General features: G+C 59.1%; 2 protein-coding genes across 8 annotated transcripts in view; both read left to right on the top strand.

Annotated features, from left to right (window-relative positions):
- The window catches only part of PEMT (phosphatidylethanolamine N-methyltransferase), an 80,139-nt gene extending 65,075 nt beyond the window's left edge, over positions 1-15,064 (top strand). For all 6 annotated transcript variants that reach the window (XM_074320783.2, XM_074320781.2, XM_074320784.2 and 3 more), the window contains 4 exons: positions 9,423-9,568; positions 11,293-11,404; positions 14,406-14,480; positions 14,805-15,064. In XM_074320783.2, coding sequence (XP_074176884.1) covers positions 9,423-9,568; positions 11,293-11,404; positions 14,406-14,480; positions 14,805-14,862 — 391 coding nt within the window. In that variant the 3' untranslated portion in view covers positions 14,863-15,064. The remainder of the gene's footprint in view (positions 1-9,422; positions 9,569-11,292; positions 11,405-14,405; positions 14,481-14,804) is intronic.
- A 4,635-nt stretch (positions 15,065-19,699) lies between these two features.
- RASD1 (ras related dexamethasone induced 1) lies at positions 19,700-22,314 on the top strand. Of its 2 annotated transcripts, none has more exons than XM_074320780.2 (2): positions 19,700-20,651; positions 21,122-21,342. In XM_074320780.2, exons 1-2 carry the CDS (start codon positions 20,366-20,368, stop codon positions 21,202-21,204), a joined length of 369 nt encoding a protein of 122 aa, XP_074176881.2. In that variant the 5' UTR covers positions 19,700-20,365; the 3' UTR covers positions 21,205-21,342. The 2 variants fall into 2 exon arrangements, with proteins under 2 accessions (XP_074176881.2, XP_019571281.2); XM_019715722.3 differs by having other exon boundaries at positions 19,718-20,651; positions 21,048-22,314.
- The last annotated feature ends 509 nt before the right edge of the window (positions 22,315-22,823 follow it).

Raw genomic sequence — 22,823 nt, forward strand, 5'->3', positions numbered from 1 at the left:
CCGTGCTGGCCGGCCTTCTCAGGGAGCTTCTCTGTCTCGGTGCTGAGTTCTGGTTCCCTGCCCACCCCTAGCTCGGTAATGCAGCCCCTCCCTTCCTACCTGAACAAGCCAGAAACCAAGGAGACGTCCTGGATTGCGTCCGGATCTCTGCTCAGTGCAGCAGCACAGCCTGGGGTCCACGCCCTGGGGCCCACCCGTTGTCCTTCCCCTGGCGGCCATGCTGCAGCGTCCTTACCCCACACAGCCTCAGGGGGATCTTGTTAGGGCGGGAGTCAGACCGCATCTGCCTGCCTGACACCTTGGGCCCTGGCTTCCCACTGCAGTAAGAATAACACTGGATTCCTCACCCAGCCCGGCTAATTCAGCTCTGGTCACCTCCCTGCATTCCCACAGCGCGGCTTCTGCCCCATTCTCCCTCCTGCCCTCTCGGGTCTGGCTTCTCCTCCTGAGTTAGCTCTCGGCGTCCATGGTGTCCCCCAGGCAGCCCCCGTGACTGCGTCCTGTGTGTAGAAGCCCCGACATGACGACCAGCTTCTGCAGAGTCCTTAACACCTTGCGCAGTCCTTCGTCTGCATCCAGCAGGGGCAGGGCTGTGTCTGTCCTGTGAGCCATGGTGTCCCCAGGGCCGAACACCGCACCTGGCTCAGTGGCGGTCGTGGAGTACTTATGCAGAGTGGCTAAATGCAGAGTGGACTGAGCCTGCGCTGGAAGCCCAGCAGACCCCTAACCTCACAGGGAGGTCACGGGGTGGCTGGGAGGTTCCAACATGGTCTCTAAAAACTGGCAAATGCTCCAGACGTGTAAACAGCCATCTATTCCTTGCCCAGCCCTCTCTCCCCGGGCCTTGCCCCATCTGTGGTCACAGTACCTGGGTTACAGCGGATCTGGCTCTCTCTTCCACCTTGCTCTCCCCTGGGGAAGTGGCTGCCTGAGGTGCTGGGGAGGGAGGGCCCTGCCCCAGACAGGCTTGCGTCCGTCCTGCCCACCGCGGCCTCAGCCTCAGCAGGAGAAGCCCCCTGACAGGGCCGGTACAGGTGGGCACTGGGCGCAGCCCCGACTTCCTGGTTTTCTGGTGGCAGACACGCCGCCTCAAGGAGCTGAGGACCTTCAGGCCCTGGGTGAGCGCACGCTCAGGTGAGACAGTCAGGGGAGTGCCGTGGGCCTTGCAGGCTGCAGACGGCCTCTCTCCGTACCGATCACAGGCCACGTGTTAAACATGACCCACCGGATAGCAAGAGTCCTCCACGCTGCGTGTTCCCTCCCTCCCTCTTCCCGGGCCTGGTCCACACGTTGTACTTGGTTACCTTTTACATGTTTATTGTGGTAGAATATACATAATGTAAAATGTTACCGTTGTAACCATCTTTAAGTATATCTTCCAGTGGCACTAAGTACACTCACATTGTTGTGCAACCATCACCACCATCATCTCCAGAACTTTTTCATCTTCCCAAACTGAAACTCTGCCCGTCCAACACTAACTCCCCATTCTCCCCTCCCCCAGCCCTGGCAACCACCACCCTACTCTTCTGTTTCTATAATATGGGTTTTTAAAGAGTATTTTTTAGAGTATTTTGAGGGGAATTAATGGCAATGTGTCTTTTACTGTAATAATTTTTTTTATTTAAACATTCACTGTATTGTTTGATCACATCTCGTATATGCCCCACTTTGTTTACCCATTCATCTGTCCAACCCTTGGGTTGCTTCCCCCTTTGGCTAATGTGAACAGTGCTGCTATGAAGATGGTGTACAGGTACCAGTTTGAGTCCCTGCTTTCCTCCCCCCTTCTTCCACCTCCCCCCCCCCCACTCCGGTTCAAGCCCTTGTTTCTCAGTCTAGTTGTGTAGGACACAGCTCCCTGGCCCCTCCCCACGCTGAGGCAGTCGGTCGGCGGTCAGCCGCTTACAGCAGCTCACGGCAGCTCACGGCCACCCAGCTCCAGGGAGAGCTGTTGTTCACAATCGTAGCTGTAGAGGGCGCAGCTCACTGGCCTATAGGGGAATCGAACCAGCGAGCTCAGCCTTAGGAGCACGGCGTTCCAACCGCCTGAGCCACCGGTCTGGCCGAGTCCCTGCTTTTGATTTTTTGGGGTATACACCCAGAGGCGGGATTGCTGGATCACATGGTAATTCCATGTTTTATTTTTTGAGGACCCTCCATACTATTTTCCACAGTGGGTGCACCATTTTACTTTCCCACCAACAGTGTACAAAGGTTCTAATTTCTCTATATCCTCGACAGTACTTTTTATTTGTAAAAATAATAACCATTCTGATGGGTGTAAAGTGGCATCTCATTGTGGCTTTGACACACATTTTCCTGACCAGTGTTGAACAGCTTTTCATGTGCGTCTTCCTTGGAGAAACACCTGTTCAAGTCTTTCACCTGCTTTTTAATCAGGTTGTTTGTTGTTGTTGACTTGTAACATGGTTACATTTTAAATGGTTATGTAAGTATGTACATAATATCCTGGACCTGCAAAGCTGAAAATATTTACTATCTGAAAATATTTACTATTTTTTTTTTGAGAAAAGATCTTTTTGTGGATCTTGGACTAGTTGATAACTAAGGTCCCTTCTGGCTCAAGCGAATCCACACTTTAATGTCTATATCAGGTATCGGCCAACTTTTTTTGTAAAGGGCCAGCTGGTAAATTTTTTGGCCTCTGGAGGGCCACATGGTCTCTGTCAAAACCACTCGTCTCTGATGGAGATGGCACAGAAGTAAATGAGCGTGGCTGGGTTCCTATAAAACTTCATTTACCGGGACAGCCTGTGGGCCACCGGCTATGGGTTGCCAACCCCTGCTCTCCATGAAGGAGCGGTCCTGTGGCTGCCATCAGGCCTCCAGGTACACCTGGTGGCCAGCGTCTGGAAAATGAGTCACAGCAGCCTGGGAAGTGGCAGGTGCCCTGGGTCTGCTCCTAACAGGGGCTGACCTTGAGCAGGCCACTGAGCAGCTCTCTGAGTCTTGGTCTCCTGTCTGTGAAATGGAGCCGGAACCCCTGGCGCACTCCCCGAAGGGTCAGGAGAAGGTGTGTCATCTACCAGCTCACTGAGTATGTGGCACATGCAGGGAACCCAAGACTGAGCAGACCCAACCTGCCTTGGGGGTCAGACCTCACAGAGCTGGTAACTATGGCTGGGTCAGAGCGGGCAGGGGACTTGGAGCCAGCCCAGCTGTTTTGGGGGTGAGGGAAGGCAGGCCCTGCAGCAGGAGGCAACTTGGCTTCTCAGGGAACCCAAGAGAGAAGGTGCCATGAAGCGAGGCTGGAGGGTGTGACTGTGGAGTGCTGGCACAGAGCAATCGTCAGATCTCTTTGCTGAGCAGGTCCTCGTGGCTCCACTCAGAACAGCAGGAGGGACCTCTTGCCTGGATCTGGCACCTTGTCCTGCAGGATGCCTGCAGGAGGCAAAAAGCCAGCGGGTCCCTGGTCTCTGGTCCCCTGGCAGGGGTCCCTCCTTCCTCCTCCAGGTCCCAAGGGGACAGTCGGACCTATAGCCCACCTCTCGATGAGTAGACACCAGCAGAGATTCTCTGGTTCATTCTGGAGTCCTGGGCCTGGGAGCCCACGCGTGGAACTGGGAAGTGGCCACTCCACGTCCAGTGCCTTACAGATGGTGGCCCCCCAACTCTTCTTCCTCTCCAGCCCTCGTGGTGTCAGTGCTGGCCGGTCCTAGTGTCTGCCTTCTCTTGGGTGAACTAGCCTCCCCAGGACATTTCTGGGAGGAGAGAAAGGATGCTCACAGGCAAGGCTAGTTTTCTGTGCTCACCTTTCGGATCACCAGGCACCGAATGTGCACCACTGGTCCCTCCCTCTGCCACCCGCCAGGCCCGGTGCCCAACCTGGCATCGTCCTGCACCCCGGCTGCATTCACCAGGGACAGTTGTCTCTTTTGTCTCCTCACTGGGGATGCTGGGCAGGTGGGTGGGGGCTCTGAGGAGGGGCTCGTGAGAATCCTGTGAAGACCAGCTCCTGCCTGTAGCCTTCTGCCCCCCACATTTTGCCCAGTACATTTCACACACAGAGGTGTGATTCCTAAAGTTGTGTTTTGTTTCGTTGTGTTTTGTTTTGTTTGTGATAAAATACACATAACATGAAATTTACCGTTTTAAAGTATACAGTTCAGTGACATTTAGTACACTTACAACATTGTGTGACCACTTTTGTGTAGTTTCAGAACTTTTTTACCCTGAACCCATTGAGCAGTCACCCCCTACCTACACTGCTCCCTCCCCCAGCCCTTGGAAAATATGAATCTGCTGTCTGTCCCTCTGGATTTGCCTATTCTGGACAATTTCATCATGTGTCTCCTTCCTGTAAGCTGAGAGCTCCGTGAGGGTGGGGACAGCAGCAGTCAGGCCATAGGCAGAGGGCTGTCCAAGACCGCTGGGCAGCTGGCCTGCCAGACGTGAGGCCATGGCTCAGTGGCTGCCTGTGGGTACAAAGGGGCAGGGCCGGGCAGTTGTGTCAGCCGGTCTGCGCCAGCCAGGCAAACAGAGGTGGTCTGCAGGGGCCGGCGTGATGAGTCGGCTCGTTATCTGGAGGCGATTATCGCAGACCTGTTTGCTCTGGCTGTGAAGCATGAATGGGGGGTGGGGGGGGCAGATGGGCTGGGGGCATCTGTTGACACCCCCTCCCTGCCGGCTGCACCCTATGCACAGCTGGCCTCAGCCGGAACTGGGTGACTTGGAGCCACTGCCCAAGAATGAGTCTGCCGGGATGGCACAGTGTGGCAGCCAGGCAGGGCCCAGGCTCGACGGGACTGGCACTACCTTCCTCACTGTGCCATCTTCTACCCAGACAGCAGCCTCGGGGCAGGTGTGCAAGATGCTAGGAACCTCAGGGAGCCTGTGTCCTTCCTCGGGCACTCGCTGGAGCTGTATGCCAGTGCGCTGCAGAGTAGCCCAGGCTCTTGTGGAAATGGGCCTGCGAGGAAGGCGGGAGGGAGACCAGGGGCGGGCAGCTCCCGCCTTCGGGCTGGGGGCAGCATTCGGCAGGACTGGGGCCATGGCCTGGGTCCGGGGAGCAGACCCGCTTCACCCTTCTGCATACCAGTTGCTGGGGAGCAGGTGCATCCTGCACACGGGCTGGCTGGATCCGTGAACGTCAGCATGTAGTGTCTCCCCGTGGCTCCTGTGCCCGGCATTGCTTCATCCAGTGCCATGCTGGAGCTCCTCACAGGGTGTGGTCATGAAGGAGCCCATGAATGGCCAGACTGGGTACAGTGTCCTGCAGGTGGGGGCGGGGACAGTCGGACGCACAGTGAGAACACGGCCAAAAAACGAGCTGGGGCCTCCCGTGGGCTCCCGAGGTGTGGGTGGGCAGGACTCAATTCTTTGTGGCTGTCGGACCGAGGTCCTCCACCCCTACAGTCTGCCTGCCAATCCCTGACATGTGCCCCCTGCCCCCAGCATGGCGGTTGGCTTGTTCCAAGCCAGCAGGGGGAAACAATCTCTAACTTCTCTCTGACCTCCAGACCCTTTTGGAAAGCCACCCCGTCCAGGGTAATCTCCTTTTCAATTAACGTGGGTCAACTGCCTGGGGACCGTAACTACATCTGTGAAATGGCCTGACCTTGCCCCATCGTGCTTGTGAAGTGCCTGGTGTTCCCAGGTCAGGTCATCCTCGAGGCGGGCATTCCGCAGGGCGCGTGCTGGGGCAGGGAGGCTCGCAGCTCTGCTGGCCCTGCGGTGGGAAGGATTTCCACATGGAGGGAACGGGAGGCGTGGGCGGGATCAGCCTTAACTCTGCAGGCTGTGGGGACTGTTGGGGGTTGCTTTGCAGAAAGGGCCTTGGTTTAGAGGTGGGATCGGGAAGGATGCATTGGCAGCCAGAGTGGGCGTCCTGCAGGAGACTGGAGCAGGAGGCTGAGCTGGGTGCCTGGTGTGTGGCCAGGACACCGTGGCCAGTGACTCCCGCCCCCGCTGCCTCCACCTAAGTTCCAGGATTTCGGGGGAACAAAGGACAGACAGCCTGAAGTCACATTGGTGACCGAAAGCTCAATCCAAGTTTTAAAAATAGAACCGAGTCAAATGAGTGTCTCACTCCCACCCTCAGAGCAGAATATTTCCAAAGGAAATTGCCTTCTATTTATTACTTCATTCTGTTACGGAGCATGTGGCTTTCAGAGCCAGCCACTCGTCCCACTGTTAATTTTCTGTGTGGAATGGACTGTGCTTTCCGACTTAATGGAGGAGCTAGAACACCACAGGCCACCTGACGAGCCAGCCACGCCATTCCTGCACACCTGCCACTCCTCGTGGTCCCAGAGTACACAGCCTGCATGCCCAAAGGGAGCCTGGCCGACTGCTCTGCTGAGAAACCGCGAGCGAGTGCGCCGGGAGCTCCCCTGGGACCCTCTCCTCTTACTGGTGCGGGATGGAGGAGCAGGTGCACCGAGGCCCGGGGTCACGTCTGGGGCAGCCACGCGGCCACTTCAGGGCCTCTGGTCCCCCATCACTGGCCCTAGATCTGCTTTTCATCAGGAATCTCCGTCTGCTTCCAGCCAGATGGCTCTTCCTGTGGATCCAGCCCCCAGGGAGGCTGCTTCAGGCGTAGGCGTCAGAGGGAGAGGCTCCTTTCATCTGGCCCTGCCGTGCGCCCTCGGCCAGGCAGCCTGCCTGTGCTTGGATGGTGCAAGTGAACTCGGGCAGAGGAGTTGGAGCCAGCCCAGCGGGACCAGGAAACCGAGGCCCCGCGTGGGCCCCAGAGCTAGTCCAATCGGGCTCTGGCTGGGCTCTCTCGGGCCTGCGTTTCCCCCACTGTTGCAACAGCCTGACGGGTCTGCCCACTCTGCCCCTCCCACCACGTAGAATGCATTCCAAACTCTGCCACAGGCCCCGAGGCAGCCTCTGCAGGCTTCCCCGCTGGGCCTGGCTGTTCTGTTTCTGGAATTCTCTCCCTGCCCACCCCCTTCTCATAGCGAATTTCTTCCATCACATGTCAGCTTAAGCCTCGCTGTGGCCTCTCGACCCCTGTCTGGGGTGCCTGTGCTGTGGCACCCGGCTCTTCATCAATCCCCCATGTCATCCTCAACTCACTCCCGTGGCAGAGCCCAGCACGTCCCACGTTCACCAGCATGTGTACAGCCACCTGGCAGCAGCTCTGCTTGGGGACGTGGGAGGGATGACTGCCAATGTCATACAGAGGGGAAAACTGAGGCCCAGGGTGCCAGGCTTGTCTGAACCCCAGTCCTGCTCTTCTGCCAGGAGCCCTCCTTTGTCGGGTGGCCACGGGTGCCCTCAGAGCACTTGAGGCAGATGGCTGTGCTGGACTGTGGGCTCAGCAAGCCTGATTGCCCTGTTTGGGGGCCGGAAGCCAGCCCAGGCGGAGGAGCTGGTGCCAGAGCTAAACAGGCAGGCAGAGCCCAGGCAGGAGCAGTGGGCATCACCGCAGCCCTTGAGAGCATGGAGGCCTGAATGTCACCCCCACCCCACCTTTCTCTTTCTCTGCGGTGTGGTCCTTAATGCCAGGACCCGGGCCTGCAGGTGAGCCCGCCCTGAGCAGGGCAGCCAGCCTTGCTGGGGCCCTCACCCCTCCATGCCTCCCACGCCACCATGTGCAGACAGGAGAGGTGGGAGGGTGCTGAGGCCCGAGGCCAAAGCTGCCTGCTCCTTGGCTTTAGCTGCGGGGTCTGCAGGGTGAAGGTGTGCCTGTCACAGGGCTGCCCGAGGGGGAGGGCTGCTGGCTTACCAGAAAGTCAGGTGAAGGCAGCGGGGCAGGGCATGGGCGTGGTAACCTGGCACAACACTGGGTGTGCATGACCCTGAGCCAATCCCAGCAGCTCAACTTGGAGGTACAGGGTGACCCTGGGCCCCGGCAGCAGGAGAGCTGAGGGAGGGCAGTGGTGGGTGGGCAGCTGGGGGTGTGGGTAGCATGACCAGTGGCCAGGTGTGCCCTGACACACCTGCGCCTCTGTCTGACAGGTCACCATGCAGGCTTCGTTTGTTCACAGAACTTTCTCTGCTCTGGGGGGCGGCGAAGGGGGGTGGGGAGGAGAAGGGTACGAGGTGCTGCTTTCCCTCCAGTGGATGAATATGTACTGTAACCCGTCTGCCTGGATTGCCAGGTGCCAGGGAGAAGGAGAAGCACCCTCTGTTACTAAGAGCCGAAAGCAGGTGGAGGAAAGAGTACACGGGTGGTGGTTTTAGTGTAACACAAGGATGGTTTTACCACAGTGTGCAATTACCGGTGAATGAATGAATGAAGATGGTGAGTTTGTTCTACTTAAAAGAGCCTGGTAAACAGAGGTACTTTATGACGGTTGCATGGATGGATGGATGGATGGATGGATGGATGGATGGATGGATGGATGGATAGGTGGATAGACAGTAGACTAATGGCTGGGTGGGTGGCTGGGTGGACAGTGAGCTGCCCTGCTAGGTGTGTGAAAGAGTGAGTGTGAGTCGTGAGTTGTGCCACGTGAGGCAGGAGATCTTGTCTCTTCTGAGTGTGCGGTCCAGGGGAAAGGGAAGTGCATGTGTGTGGTGCTTGCACGCGCTTGCTCCCACACGCCTGCTTCCCTTGGAGCCCCTCCCATCAGTGCCTGCTCCCTAAGGAGGCAGACCCTCAGCTTGGTCCTGGCGTTCCCATGAGCCCAGTCGCTTTGCCCGAGCTGTGCCAGGCCTTCCAGCCAATTGGAGAACTGAATCGCAAGCACACCAGCACAGCCCCCATTTTGGTCAACCCACTTGCTTTTTAACAAGGTCTTCCATGGCTTGGCCCCAAAGAGAGCCGCTGGGGGCCTTCCAGGTGTGGAAGGAAGACATACAGGATCTCTGAGGTGCCGCCGGGATGCGGCCAGTTCTGTGCAGGGGCTGAAGAGGCCGAGAAGGGGCAGGGCATGCCCCAGGCTTCATGGCACTGAGTCCCTCAGGGAGGGTGTGCCGTGACCATGTGTGGCACACGCCAGGTGAGGGGCTATGGGCACTGGCGCCCTCCCGCACAGCCTGAGGCATGCATCCCTACTTTTCTGAGCCTTACTTGTCTCCACAATACCAGCGGCTAATCGGACAGGATTGGAGTCTGTAACCCGCTGGGCTCTGGGCTGGATCTGGCCTGTTGACATGCACCAAGGCCAAAATAGTTTTCATTAATTGACTGTTTTTAAAAATTAGGATATTTCATATACAAGTCAGGATATCTGACTTCTCTTGAACAACCCCCAAATCTGGCAGGCCTGGTCCCCCCATTCCGGTCACTTCCCTTGTGTTAATTGGGGCTGATGCTGCTGAGTGGCCCCCCTCGGGCAGGACAGTGCTCTCGAGGTGCGCCACACCCCACCTACGGCCACTTCGTCACCTGCCTGTCCCCAACATGACTGGCTACTCTGGGGGACACTTGGGAGACAGGGCGGGAAGGGGGCACCCCCTGTTCACAGCAGGACCTCATTACCCCCCCCTCCCCCCGCCTGCAGCTTCACACAGGCCATGCTGAGCCAGCCCAGGATGCACAGCCTGGACAACCCCACGGCCTACCTGGCGGGCCTCGCGCTGCTGCTGCTCGGCGGCGTGCTGGTGCTCTCCAGCTTCTTCGCTCTGGGCTTCACTGGAACCTTCCTAGGTAAGACCCCGAGGGCTGGGGGCCTCGAGACAACCCACTCGAGGTCCAGGGGAGAAGCAGGGGCTGCTGACTGCCCTGCTGCCCGTGACGTCTGCGTGAGTCTGAGGCCACCTTCCCTCCTCCAGGCCTCAGCTTGTGCATGGTTAGCTCAGGAAGCGGGACTCTCATATCTCATCCAGCAGCTCGGCTGCCAGCCCAGGCAGGGTATCAGTGTGCTGTGTTTGGGCCACAAGCCGGCAGCATGTGGTGGTGCCTGGCTCTCTGGTGGGCTGGGTCCGGGCTCTCGGGTCCCTCCCCTTCTCAGCCCCTGGCCAGCTTCGGGGACTCGGCCTCAATTTCCTCCAGTGCCTGGGTGGCACGCGGCGCCCCTGGCTTGCCTGGGTCTGTGTGTTCCCAGTTGCTGTTGTGGTGCTTGGGGCCTGGGCACTACAGGCCGCAGCAGAGGCCCATAGCTCTCAGGGGCTGTGTTTCCAGGCAGAGGAGGAGCTGCCATCCTCTGAGGAGTAGCAGCCCTGCTGCCCGTGGCAAGGCCTGGGCCGCGGCTGCGGTGTCTGTGCAGCGCCTCGTGCTTGGGCAGGAGCTGTCGGGAGCTCTGGGCTAGAAGATGAATGTGCAGGTGGGATCCTGGGGAGGAGTCAGGAGTACCTGGGCCTGGCGGGTGTGGCGGGTGGGAAGGAGGACAGGCCTGCGAGCAAACAGAGAGCTCAAGGGCAGAGTGGTGGGTGGCACGCTGGAGGGAGGCAGGCAGGTTGGCTGGTGCGCAGGGAGGCAGTGGGGCCAGGGCTGCAGGTTGGGCAGGGCCATGTCACATGGGTCCCCAAAGGCCATGCAGGGCGCTGAGCTCCACTCCCAGCGAGGTGGGGGCAATGGGCAGCGTTGGAAATATCCTCTCCCAGCAATGAGGAGATTGGGTTGGTGGGGCCGAGACCCTGGGGGCCAGGGAGAAGGGGTGTCATGGTGTGGGCCTGGCAGGGGCAGGGGTGAGGCCATAGGAGGGAGGAGGGCCTTGTGCTGGCCTCTGCAGGCCAGGTGGCAATAGCCCTCCAGCGTGTGGGTGCACAGCCAGAAAAGGGCTGGTGGAGCTCCCACACCCTGGGCAGCATGGGGGCAGCTCGTGGTCAGGGCTGCATGGGGAGACGCCCCTGGAGGGGTGAGTCAGGGTAGGAAGCGAGTGGGAAGGCCCCTGAGAGCAGCAGCCACCCCGGAAGAGATGGCCTAGAAACGCTGAGTGCCCGCCAGGCTCTGGATGTAGGGCATTCTGACCACTTCGGCGCCGTGAGTCAGCCCCAAAGTGGGTTTCTGTGCCACTGCTGCCTGGCCCCCGCCCCATTTGCTGCCTCCCGCAGCCCTCCCCGGGCTCTCACACCCTTTGTCCCTAGACAACAGGTGACGCAGCTCCGCTGGCTCCTCCTGCTTGTGGCTGTCCTACTTCTGCCTCGGTTGAAGGTTGAAGGGATTTCTGGGAGGAGGCCTGGGATGCCAGGGCAGCGCCCATTACTGAGCAGCCCTGGGCCCCCTCGCCCCTCAGCCGCTGGGAACCGCTGCTCTCTGAGGTGCCTGCGTGCCTGTGGCCTAAGTGGGCCTGCCCCAGGGTGCCCCTGACTTGGTGTGCTGTTAAATCTGCTCCCCACTAGCCTGGTGCCTCCTGCAGGGCAGACCCCAAGGCCTCTCAGTAATGGTGTGGCCAGGGGGTGACCCTGGGTCCTGCCCCACTTTGTCTGTAGGTGACTACTTCGGGATCCTCAAGGAGGCAAGAGTGACCACATTCCCGTTCAATATCCTGGACAACCCTATGTACTGGGGCAGCACGGCCAACTACCTGGGCTGGGCCATCATGTGAGTAGCGGTCCTGCCCGCCCATCGCCCCTGCTGGCTGCTTCCAGCAGGAGGACGTCAGCCTTTGGGTCACTCGTGGAGCCCGAGGGCATTGGTCTGATTTTCGTTCCTTGGGATCTATGGACACAAACAACATCTAGAACAGAGGTTGGCAAACTTTTCCTCAGAGGGTCAGCGTGAGGATGCAGGGCCACAGGCAGGGTCCCCCCCTGCGGCGAGAAGGCAGTCATAAGACTGACCGGTGTGGCCGGGTGTTCTTACGGACACTGACATTTGAATTTCACATTAATATAATTTTCAGGTGTCTTTTTATTCTTTCTTTTTAACCACTTAGAAATGCCCAGTCTGATCTCGGCCCATGGGCTGCTGACCCGTGCGAGGGACACGTGAGGGGCAGCAGGGGCCCAGACCAGCAGCGTCTGGCCCTGTCAAGGGAGCTGGTTGGGGCATGTGCCCTGGTGGCACAGCTCCTCACCCCACAGAAGGAGGCGGGCCCCAGGATGGACTACTGTCTGTCTCAGCCAGCTCTGGGCACCAGCCTCATCCCAGACTGGCCTACGGAGCGCTGCCCGCTCTGGGCCTCAAACCACACACCCCTCCAGAGCAGTCCCTGTTTGTCCGTTTTCTGTAGTAGGGCTCCTTCCATAGAAAGTTTCTTTTATGGGAAGTGTTCTGCCTTTATTTAACCCTCGAAGACCACTTGCCTAGAATGTTACAGGTGCTCTGGAGACCAGAAAGCTTATAGGACACAAAGGAATGAATCTCAAATGGTGGAATGTCAGGAGCTAGATGTTGCTTCCTACCCCACCCTTGGATCTGACAGCACTGGCTCTGGTGGCGAGTAGCTAGAGGGCAGCTTCCATGTTGCAGCCCCACCTCTAGACCAGACAGCCCCCTTCCAGCCTGGCCCCTCTCACGTGGACTTGGGCAGTGGGCTCCTGCACTCCCACATTCGCCCATCACCCCCTCCACAGAGCATCTCCCACCCGGGACCAACAGGTCCCCCCATGCTGGGCCCCCTCCCTCCTCTCTGCCAGCACACACGCTATTCCCTCCCACTTCTACCCCCAGTCTTTCCTTCCAAACCCAACTTGAGGTGTCTGCTTCTCCAGGAAGCCCTCCCTGACTGCTCCCCCATGGATGCCTCATCTGTGCTCAGACAGGGCCCTCCAATGGCAGAGCCCACCTGCAGGTCCCCTCTGTGCCCCAGCCAGTGCCTGGAGCCCTGGAGTGAGAAGTCACCCTCCCACCCCCACCCGCGCCCCCAGGGCTGTCAGGCCAAGGCTCTAAAGAACATGTGAGGGCCTCTAAGGAAGCCTGGGCACCAGCAGGCCCCCTCAGGAGGACCTCTGCTGTGCTGGGAAATGGAGACTTCCGTCTGTCCTCTGTCTGAGAGCTCGTTAGAGATGAGCCATGACTTGGTGCTTCGAGACGCTGGCCCAGCAGAGCCACTCCCAGGCCTTCTGCAGCCCATCTGTCTCCCTCCCTGGGCCCTGTGGCTAGGGCTTCCCGGTGCCTGAGCCACCAGGAGTGTGTGAGCTCTGGCATGCCCAGGGCACAGGATTCCTGGCGGCCCCGAGACCTTCTGCCCAAGTGAGAATGTCCCCAAGGCGCACGACCTGGTGCGTACGGCCAACCCGCCACCACCCCAGGCTCAGGGCCTAGTGCGGGTTTTCTGGACCTCAGTTTCCTCATCTGAACAGTCGGATGATGCTCTCCACACAGGGTTGTTAGGATGCCAAGATCAAGGGCACGCTAGCATTTTGAAAGTGGGAAAGTTTCATGTAGATGTAACGGAAAAGGGGTGCTTGTTTGGTTCATGTTCTGGGGCACGGTGTCGGGGCCTGACCCCGGGGGCTGGCTGAGGTCAGCTGTAGAAGCCACGTCCATTCCTGGCTTCCACGGCTCCTGGTGAACTTGGCTTTCCAGGCAGAGGGTCATCAGTCTTAGAGACACTGCGGCCACAGAGCCCGGCCCCTGGGCTCTACCTGAGCCAACTGGCGGCCAGTTCACCCAGGTGAGTCCAGCCTACTGCCCATTTCCTCCCCGGCTCCTGGGGTGCATGGCTTGTGGGATGGGAGCCTCTGCTTGCTGTAGAAAACCACACTAGGGTTGGTGAGCAAAGCTCCAGGGGGGCAGACTTCAGCCCCAGAAGGCTCTTTAGCCTTGGAGCCCACAGAACAGGCGTGGGGGTGCACCATCAAGCACACTCGGCCTTCCAGGGGCTTCCGGACAGAAGGACAGACGAGGTGAAGTATGGGGGGCAGGCCAGAGGGTCCCTGTAGAATGTCCTGCATCTGGGGCTCCTGGGAAGCAGGCAGGGCTGGGGGACGCAGAGCCCACCTGGGGCTCACGTGCCCCGTGGCTGCTCGGCTGCTGTGCCCCAGAAAGCGGCTGCCCTGCTTCTCTCCGCTGCTGTCTGAACGCAGCAGCCTAACCTTGCAGAGTCCCTGGGCTCTGAGGTAACTATAGAAAACAGGGGGGACAGCTCGACAGCAGGTGCGGCCAGGCTCCTCCTCAGTGAGGCGGTCACCAGCACAGAGCCCGTGAAGGGCCCACTGGACACTCCACCTGGCTGCGGGGCCCTGGACCCATTTCCAGAAGACAGGACACGGTCACTGGTGGGCAGGGGAGAATTTTCTGCCCCCTGGAAACATCCTCCTGTTCAGAGAAGGGCGCTGGGCCCGTCGGGCGATTCTGAGACGCCAGACATTCCTTCCTTCCCTGATTCAGTCCTGTGGCGTCCTGAGCTTCCAGCTGGGGCTGGAGGCACAAGAGAAGGGAGCACAGACCCTGCCCTGAGGGCCCACGCTGGCCTGGGCAGGCAGCACGGTGGGCCGTGGGTCGGGACCTGAGGGTGGGAGTCCTCCTCCGAGACAGAAAGCCCGGCTCGAGAAGGGGTTCCCCTGGCTCGGCTCATTCGGCTGCAGGACCCAGCACGCAGGGAGGGAGCCCAGCGCCGGGCTTGCCCACTGACCGATGCACTGTGTCTTCCCCGCAGGCACGCCAGCCCTGCCGGCCTGGGGCTGACTGCGGTTGTGGCCCTTGTCTACGTGGTTGCCGTCCTGTATGAGGAGTGAGTAGGCACTGTTGTGTGTCAGGGCCATTGTCTGACGTCAGTGTGACCGCTGAGCCGGCCCTGCCTCTGCCTTCTGGGCCATTCCCAGGACCAGGGCAGCTCGGGCTGCACTAGGTCACCGCCAGAGTGGCAGACAGGAAACGCAGAGTGGGTAAAGCGGGGACTGAGGGCCCTGACAGGCGGTGACAGGGAAGCCTGGGGCCCTCTTGGTCCCACATGGACGCCATCACTCTGTCCATGCTCTGGGGAGGCAGAGTTGGGGTGGCGGCATCGCCCGCAAGACCAGCTGACTGGAGTCTCTCTTTCCTCTTGCCCCTGCAGACCCTTCACTGCTGAAATCTACCGACAGAAATCCTCCCAGCTCCGAAAGAGAAGCTGACCAGGCTTTTCTGAGGGCCCCCTGGCCTGCCTGCCCGAGTGCCAAGCCTGTGAGGGGACGGTGCTTGGCTGTGGCTCGGTACCCAACCAGTGCAGGCCGCTCCAGTGCCTTGGAAATCGCCGCCTTGGGGGCCTGGACGTGCTGCCTTGTGGCACTGCTGCCCCCACCAAGTTCTGACTCACCAATAAAACCCCTCACCCCAGTTTGCCTTCCGGGTCTCTGTCCATCCAGGTGGGCAAGGAGTGGGTTTGGGTCTCCCAGAGGGGCCGTTGCTCCAAGGGCTCCAGGCCAGGCCGGTGTAGCCTCCCCCTCACTGAAGCCTCACAGCCCCGAAGTAGCACCACTGTCCATGCTTGGCAGGGAAGGGACATGCCCAGGCACTTGGGCTTCCTGTGCTGCCCGCCTCACCCCTGCCCCAGTACCCCCGTCTTCTGCCCCTTTCCTTTGGGGATCCAGCTTAGCCTTGGGGTAGAGGTGTCATTATGCTGCCCAGCGACCTGACACCCCTACATGCCAAGGGGCTCCCAGCCCCGGTGAGCTGCTGTCCAGGAAAAATGATCAGAGAGTAAAACACATTATGCAGAACATTTAAAAAGTGACATGAAAGTACCTCATGGGGGTGGGAGCCCATGTTAGCTGTGGTGGTCAGGGGAGGCCTTTCTGAGGAGGTGACACTTGAGCTGAGACCCAAATGACCAGAAGGAGCAATTGGAGGCAGAGTGCCCCAGGCAGTGGGAATGACCCAGGCAGTGCAAAGGTCCTGAGGTGAGGACAAGCTCAGGTACCCAAAGCATCGGGCTCTAAAGGACTGAGCTGGCGAGGGGTGTCAGCCATGAGGCACCTGGCCCTTCGGGGACCAGGCCAAGGGGGCAGGTTTAGTTTCCCCTGGGGCACTAATGCATTTGCAGAAAGCTGGACCGTGACACTCATATTCTCTGAACCCTAGGCCACCAGGTCCAGCCCAGATGAGCTGGCCTTGGAGACAGGTCTCCTTTGTGGGGTGACCTGAGGGTTATCAGGAAAGTTCAAATGTGCCCCCCACTGCCTGACCCCGCCCAGCGATGCAGCCCTCTTGGGCCTATGAGGGACCTGTATCTGGATGGAAATGCACTTGCCCATGGAGCCTGGCGCGGCGGGCCATGGGAAGGCACCATGCAGAGAGCAAAGGGCTGACGTCTCCAAATCTGCTAGCAACGCTCGAGGCTGCGGTGGGCGGGGCTGGACCTCGGACACGTGGGGTGCACCTACTCTGTGGCCCACCCTGCACTGGCTGTGTCTCTTGGCCATACAAGGTGGGGTCACCCCTGTTTGGTAGCAGAAGATGGGTTCAGAGAGGCTGGGGGACTTGTCCCAGGGGACACATGGGTGAGTGGCAACATGTGAACCAGAACCCAGGTCTGTCCCACCCCGAGCCCAGGGAGAGACATGGGGACTCCCGCAGTTATCAGGGAGGGCTTCCTGGATGGGGCAGGACCTGGGCCCAGCATCCAGTCCCTCCCCGACTCCTTGGGCTACACTTGGCATGTCCAGTTCCCGCTGACATTTCTCCGAGTCCCTCCCAGTGGACCTCATGTCGCCACAAGGAGCAGGCATGTGACCGTTTGGGGCCTCACTGCAGAACCCTGTGCACAAGGCCAGCCTCCCTCCTGGCCATGGGCCCCTGGCCCTCCAAGGACACAGGATCGGCTTTTACCCCCATTCAAGGTGGGAGACTGGGTGAACCCAGGCTCCACCAGTGCACACAGCTCTCAGGGCCTTGGTCTCCTCGTCTGTAAAATGCCACCATAGTCATGCCTGCTTGTGTATATACAGCAGGTGCTCAAGAAGTGCTGGCTGGGGCCCCTTGTCACCCAAGGAACTCCTCAAGACTCTGGTTTCTGTCTCAGGGCTTGAGGGGCCAGGGAGGCATCCAGTCTGATCCTAATCCTGCTTCAGTCCTGCTTCTGCAAACCCCTAGGAACGGGGGCTCACTGCTCCACAAGCACCTCTTAGCAGGAAAATGACTGCAATGCAAGTAAATAATATTTACAGGCAGGTCCAGCCTCATAAATGCTGTTTGTTGCCAAACACACACAAAACAAAATCATTTGTAACCATTATAAATCTGCACAACACACAAATAATGCTATGGCTGGCATGTGCGACGATTGGGAAGCTGGGGGCACACATGTCCCTCTCCCCCCACCAAGTGGGACCTGGAGTGTCCAGGCGGGTGACAGTTATGTGGGATGGCAGCTTGTCTGCTTGCCTAATAGTGGGGCTCGCCTGTTGGAAATACTTCCACTTGGACTCGGTCAGCCTGGGGCAGGGCCTGGTATAGGCAGGAAGGCCACCCCAGGAGGACAGAAAGGATGCTGGGTGGGGGGCAGCTGTGAGGGGGTCATATGCGTGGGGTGGGTGCCTCCCCAGAGTTAGCCTCACTCCCGTGGGGTAGGGCAGGGAGGCTCTTCTGCTTTCAGTTCCTTTCACTCTGTTCCTTTCTGCAACAGTTTGGATGTTTTAAAAACAAGAACATGTATTACTTTTGTAATAAAGACATACAACTTTTTTTAAAAAAATGGAGGTGGAAACAAGGTAGCCCAAGCTGATAAGCGTCGCCTCTGCCTGCTTCCTGCGGGAGCAAGGCCCTGGCCTTACACGCAGGTGGGCAGGCGCACAGGCTTTTGGGTCTCCATCAGGGCTTAATGAACCTGGCTGACTTGGGAGATCAAGTCGTATAAGCCAGCATCTGTGGGGTGGGGTGACGTGCCCACAAGGATAGAGGAATCCCTAGTAGTTGAGAACCCCGGCTGGGTCCCAACCCACTGAGTCTCCCTGGGGAGAGAGAACTGGGTTCAAATCCTTGACCCTGCTACCCTCTAGCCTCTGCTTATCAAAGTGGCTCTCCCAGGACTGAGGTCGTGGAGGTAATGGCTGTGTGGGAGCCACCTTTACTCTGGCCCCTGGCACAGGCCATCAGGAAGGAGCCACAAGACACCCTGTTTCAGACCCCGGCTGCCCAGCCTTCATGGGAGGCAGAGGAAGGGCCTGTCGTCTGGGGTGATGCGGGCCTGTGCCGTGACTGACACCATTAGCTGGCCCCGTCTGCAGTGAGGGCACTCCACCTTCCACAGCAGCTGTGTGTTTGCGCAGGGCGCAACTCACCTCAGATGGGAAGGGCACAGGAGGGTAGCCTCAAGAAGGGCAAAAGTGGTGGGGGTGGGGACCCCCAGGCCAGCTGGCATTTTGGACAATTCCTACATAAATGTTGGCAAGAATTTATGTAGGAGTTGCTTCCTGGACCGTGACACAAGGGCTTCCAGAAGGAGCAATTGGAGGCAGAGTGCCCCAGGCAGTGGGAATGACCCAGGCAGTGCAGAGGTCCTGAGGTGAGGACAAGCTCAGGTACCCAAAGCATCGGGCTCTAAAGGACTGAGCTGGCGAGGGGTGTCAGTCATGAGGCACCTGGCCCTTCGGGGAGCAGGCCAAGGGGCCAGGCTGGAACCATCGACATTTCTCGGCTACGCATGGTGGCCCTTGGGTGTTCACCATGTGCTGTGTGCCTTTGAAATACCTCATCAACAGTAGAGTGAGGCCTGGGGACGGGGCAGAGGGCAGGGAGCTCTGAGGAGATGTGCCCCCAGAAAGGAGGCACAATGCCCACAGCAAGGGGCAGGGGAGGGGGAGGGCAGGTAGTTAAGAGGCCCAGGGTTCAAGCCCCAGACCTGCAGTTGCCAGCTGTGGACCCCGGGCAAGTCTCCTGATTCTGCCTCAGCTTCTCCATCTGTAACTGAGAGTAATAGTCCCACCCCCGAAGGTTGCCATGAGTCAGAACTTAGAACAGCACCCGGCACAGAATAAACCCTCTCCCGGCATCCCCCTGCACAGGGTGTGAGATTTTGCTGGAATCCTGCTCATAGAAATGCTGGATGATGACCTTTGAGAGGACCTGCCCAGGCAGCTGAGATTCCACAGGCCCTGTGCAATCAGCTGAGGGGTGCGGGCTGGCACCCCCGGCACTGCCCAGGGCACACTGACCCACGTGGATGGGGGAGGGTAGCACCAACTAACGGCTCCCTCCCTGGATTTCTCTCAAAGTAGACACGGCCAAAGCAAAACACAGTTCAACCTCACCTGTCGCCACCGGGGCCGATGGCTTTTTCATGAGCTCCAGGTTGGAGCAAACTAGCTCCAGACGGTGCATTTCAGGTCCTTTCAGTAGCATCAGACTTCTCCTGGTTACTGATCAACCTGTTGCCCTCCCCTTTGCTCCTGACCCCCCCCCCCAGTCCTGCAGCCTCATGGGTCACTTATTATTGTTGTTGTTATTACCAGGTCTTGCCTTCTAAACTGTTTGCACTTTCTCATCGGTAATTACAGAACCAGAACCACCATTTTCCAGAAGAGGAACTTGAGACCCAGAGAAAGAAGAGACTGTGCTGTGAGCCGGGGGCCTTCCCTGGCGCACTCTTGTGGTTTAGAGACCCAGCTCCCTAAGTATAAAATGGGAATGTTGGCCCAAGGGACTCTAAAGGCACAGAATACTATGGAGGAAGGAGGAGGGGACATTGGCTTTAGGCCTGACCAAGAAGGGCAAGTTTCTGGTCCTTGGGGTCTCAGCAGAAAAAGGATGGGGTCAGCCCCTAGCTGAAAACTCCTGCCCGGCCTCAGAGCACCTCTGGTCGGAAGAAAGGAGAAGCTGAGGTCTGCAGTAGAGAGCGGGGTGGGGGATGGCTCCTGCTGAGCGCGCCCCGCACCTCCCCAAACCCCAAACTTGCTGCTCCGTCTACTCCAGCCCTGAGCGTGGCGCCCTCTGGCGGCCGGAGCGCGCGGCGCCAACCTTGGCGCTCACACAGCCACCCAGAAACAAGCACCGACCTGGGACGGGAAGGCGACTGGCGCTGGGGGTTGTTTTCAGGACGGAAAGAGATATGGTACCCAAAGCCCTGGCACGGTGCCTAGCACCTGGCAAGCACCTGCTATGACGCTGCGGTTACGGATTACTATTGTTATTCTCAGGGAAAACTGAGGCCCAAAGAAAGAGAGTGTATGTGCGTGTGCGTTGCGGTGGGGTCCTTGCCTGAAGTCACGGGGGGCCAGAGGCACAGCATGGACTACAGCCCGGACGCCCTCGCTGCCGCTGACCCCGATGCAGTGGAAAAGCGTGGTGTCCGCGCGCCCCTAGCCCCAGCCGCACCCTGAACTGAGCTTCCTTTCACGCCAGCCGGCAGCGGTTCGCCGAGGTCGCGGGAGGGAGCGGCGGGGCCCGCGGGGCGTGACGCACCGAGGCTGGGAGGGCGCGGGGCGGGGCAGCCACACGGGCTGCATATAACGGCGTCTGCTGGGTGCGGAGAGCCAGAGCGAGCGACTTTGTCCTGCAGCCTGAGACCTCGCCGCAGCCGAGCCCGAGCCCAGCCGCAGCCCGAGCCCCAGCCCGAGCCCAGCAGCCCCGCCAGCCCTGCGTCTCCCGGCGCCCCTCTGCGCTTCTCCAGGCCCCGCGCCTGCCCCCGCGGCCCGCCGCCCGATGAAACTCGCCGCGATGATCAAGAAGATGTGCCCGAGCGACTCGGAGCTGAGTATACCCGCCAAGAACTGCTACCGCATGGTCGTCCTCGGCTCGTCCAAGGTGGGCAAGTCGGCCATCGTGTCGCGCTTCCTCAGCGGCCGCTTTGAGGACGCCTACACGCCCACCATCGAGGACTTCCACCGCAAGTTCTACTCCATCCGCGGCGAGGTTTACCAGCTCGACATCCTCGACACGTCCGGAAACCACCCGTTCCCCGCCATGCGGCGCCTCTCCATCCTCACTGGTGAGCTGGGGGCCGCGCCGGGCCGGGCCGCGCCGGGCAGCGGGCGGGGAAGGCACCGCGCCGCGGGGAGGGTCGGAGACTCCTGGTCCCAGGGCGCCGGCGAGGGTGCGGCCCGGAGGCGCGGGCCGGACCGCGGGTCCCGCCGCCGCGCCCCAAGTTTGCGCCGGGAGCGCCCTGCGCCCTGCGCCCTGCGCCCTGCGCCCTGCGCCCTGCGCCCTGCGCCCTGCGCCCTGCGCCCTGCGCCCTGCGCCCTGCGCCCTGCGCCCTGCGCCCTGCGCCCTGCGCTTGGCTGCTGGTGCCGCGGCGACGGGCGCCCAGGCGGCCCCACAGTCATGACCGACTTAAGTTTCCCCCCTGGCGGCCGCCCTCACCTTCTCTTTTGCTTTGTCCCCCTAGGAGACGTCTTCATCCTGGTGTTCAGCCTGGACAACCGCGACTCCTTCGAGGAGGTGCAGAGGCTGAAGCAGCAGATCCTCGACACCAAGTCTTGCCTCAAGAACAAAACCAAGGAGAACGTGGACGTGCCCCTGGTCATCTGCGGCAACAAGGGTGACCGGGACTTCTACCGCGAGGTGGAGCACCGTGAGATCCAGCAGCTGGTGGGCGACGACCCCCAGCGCTGCGCCTACTTCGAGATCTCGGCCAAGAGGAACAGCAGCCTGGACCAGATGTTCCGGGCCCTGTTCGCCATGGCCAAGCTGCCGAGCGAGATGAGCCCGGACCTGCACCGCAAGGTGTCCGTGCAGTACTGCGACGTGCTGCACAAGAAGGCGCTGCGGAGCAAGAAGCTGCTGCGAGCCGGCAGCGGCGGCGGCGACCCCGGGGACGCCTTCGGCATCGTGGCCCCCTTCGCGCGCAGACCCAGCGTGCACAGCGACCTCATGTACATCCGCGAGAAGGCCAGCGGCGGCAGCCAGGCCAAGGACAAGGAGCGCTGCGTCATCAGCTAGGAGCCTCCCCCACACCCTACGCCTGCGACAGAACCGAAGGAGGACCTTTTTGTTTAAGTCAAAGCTGAAGTCCGGGCCCGCCCTGTGCTTGCGCCCCAGGCCGCTTCAGCGCGCGGACTGGCGTCTTCCCTCCCCGCCACCTGGGCCTCACCAACTGGGGAGGTGAAAACGAACGGAGAAGGGACAAGTCAACTGCTCTGGAAGGAAAGAGAACTGGCTGACGCCGGGACTGCCCCCCTCTGACTGCCCACTGGGGCCAGCCTCCCCCGTGACTTGGAGTGGAGGGGCACGGGGCCAGCAGACGTGGATTTGTCTTGTTTCCCATGAAGCCCTAAGAAGGGGGTGGTGTGGAAGTCGATCAGCCACTGTTAGGCTCTGGGAAACCCATCCTGCCCACTGGACGCTTAAGACAAATAGGGCATTATCTTGTTTGTGACTCTGAGTTGCCGTGACAGCTGGCAAAAGCCTCTGCCCTCCTAAAACTAAGGGGGTGTGGGTCAAATCATAACCACTGTGACTTGTTTACATGTGTGTGTGTGTGTGTGTGTGAAATTGCACAAAGGAAAAACAAAACGTAAAACTTGCACTTTAACAGTAGTTCTGACGTCATCATGAACATGAACAAAATCTTATCCAGGTGTTAATACTGTGTGTGACAATCTTTAAAGTTATTGTTGTTGTTTTTTTAATATAAAATAATTTAAAATGGAAAACCATGCTTTCTTTACTTTTAGAAATGGCTGGAGGGGGAAAGGTGAGTAGGGAGGGGATGGGTTTCTATTTCAATGGAATTGGACTTACCTTCCCCCAAACTGGAAAATACCGCTTGCATTCTGAAAATAGTTTGAGCCCTCCTGGGAGAAACAGCCTCCAAAAAAGCTCGAGAGACTAGGCTAAGCCCTTCTATTTGGGGAGCAGTTCCTCAGAAGCCAGGACAAAAATAAAGGACTTCAGGGTCCTCCCTGGAGACACATCTTCCTAGCCATTCACCATATTTTGCCATGTATAATGCGCACTTTTTGGCCCATATTTGTGAGGGAAAAGTAAGAGTGCATTATAGATGGGTAGTACTAATTCTGCATCTATATAAATGTTTTCAATTATTTTATTTATGAGTTAAAAATGTAATAATAAATGCTAAAATTCCTTTATAATACAAAAAATAAGTACCTAAATATAAACAAACAAAAATTTGAATTAAAAAATTAAAACAAAAAATTTT

Source organism: Rhinolophus sinicus, chromosome 12 (assembly GCF_057876585.1).
Source record: "Rhinolophus sinicus isolate RSI-liver-muscle chromosome 12, RSI-T2T, whole genome shotgun sequence".
Classification (NCBI taxonomy): Eukaryota; Metazoa; Chordata; class Mammalia; order Chiroptera; family Rhinolophidae; genus Rhinolophus; species Rhinolophus sinicus.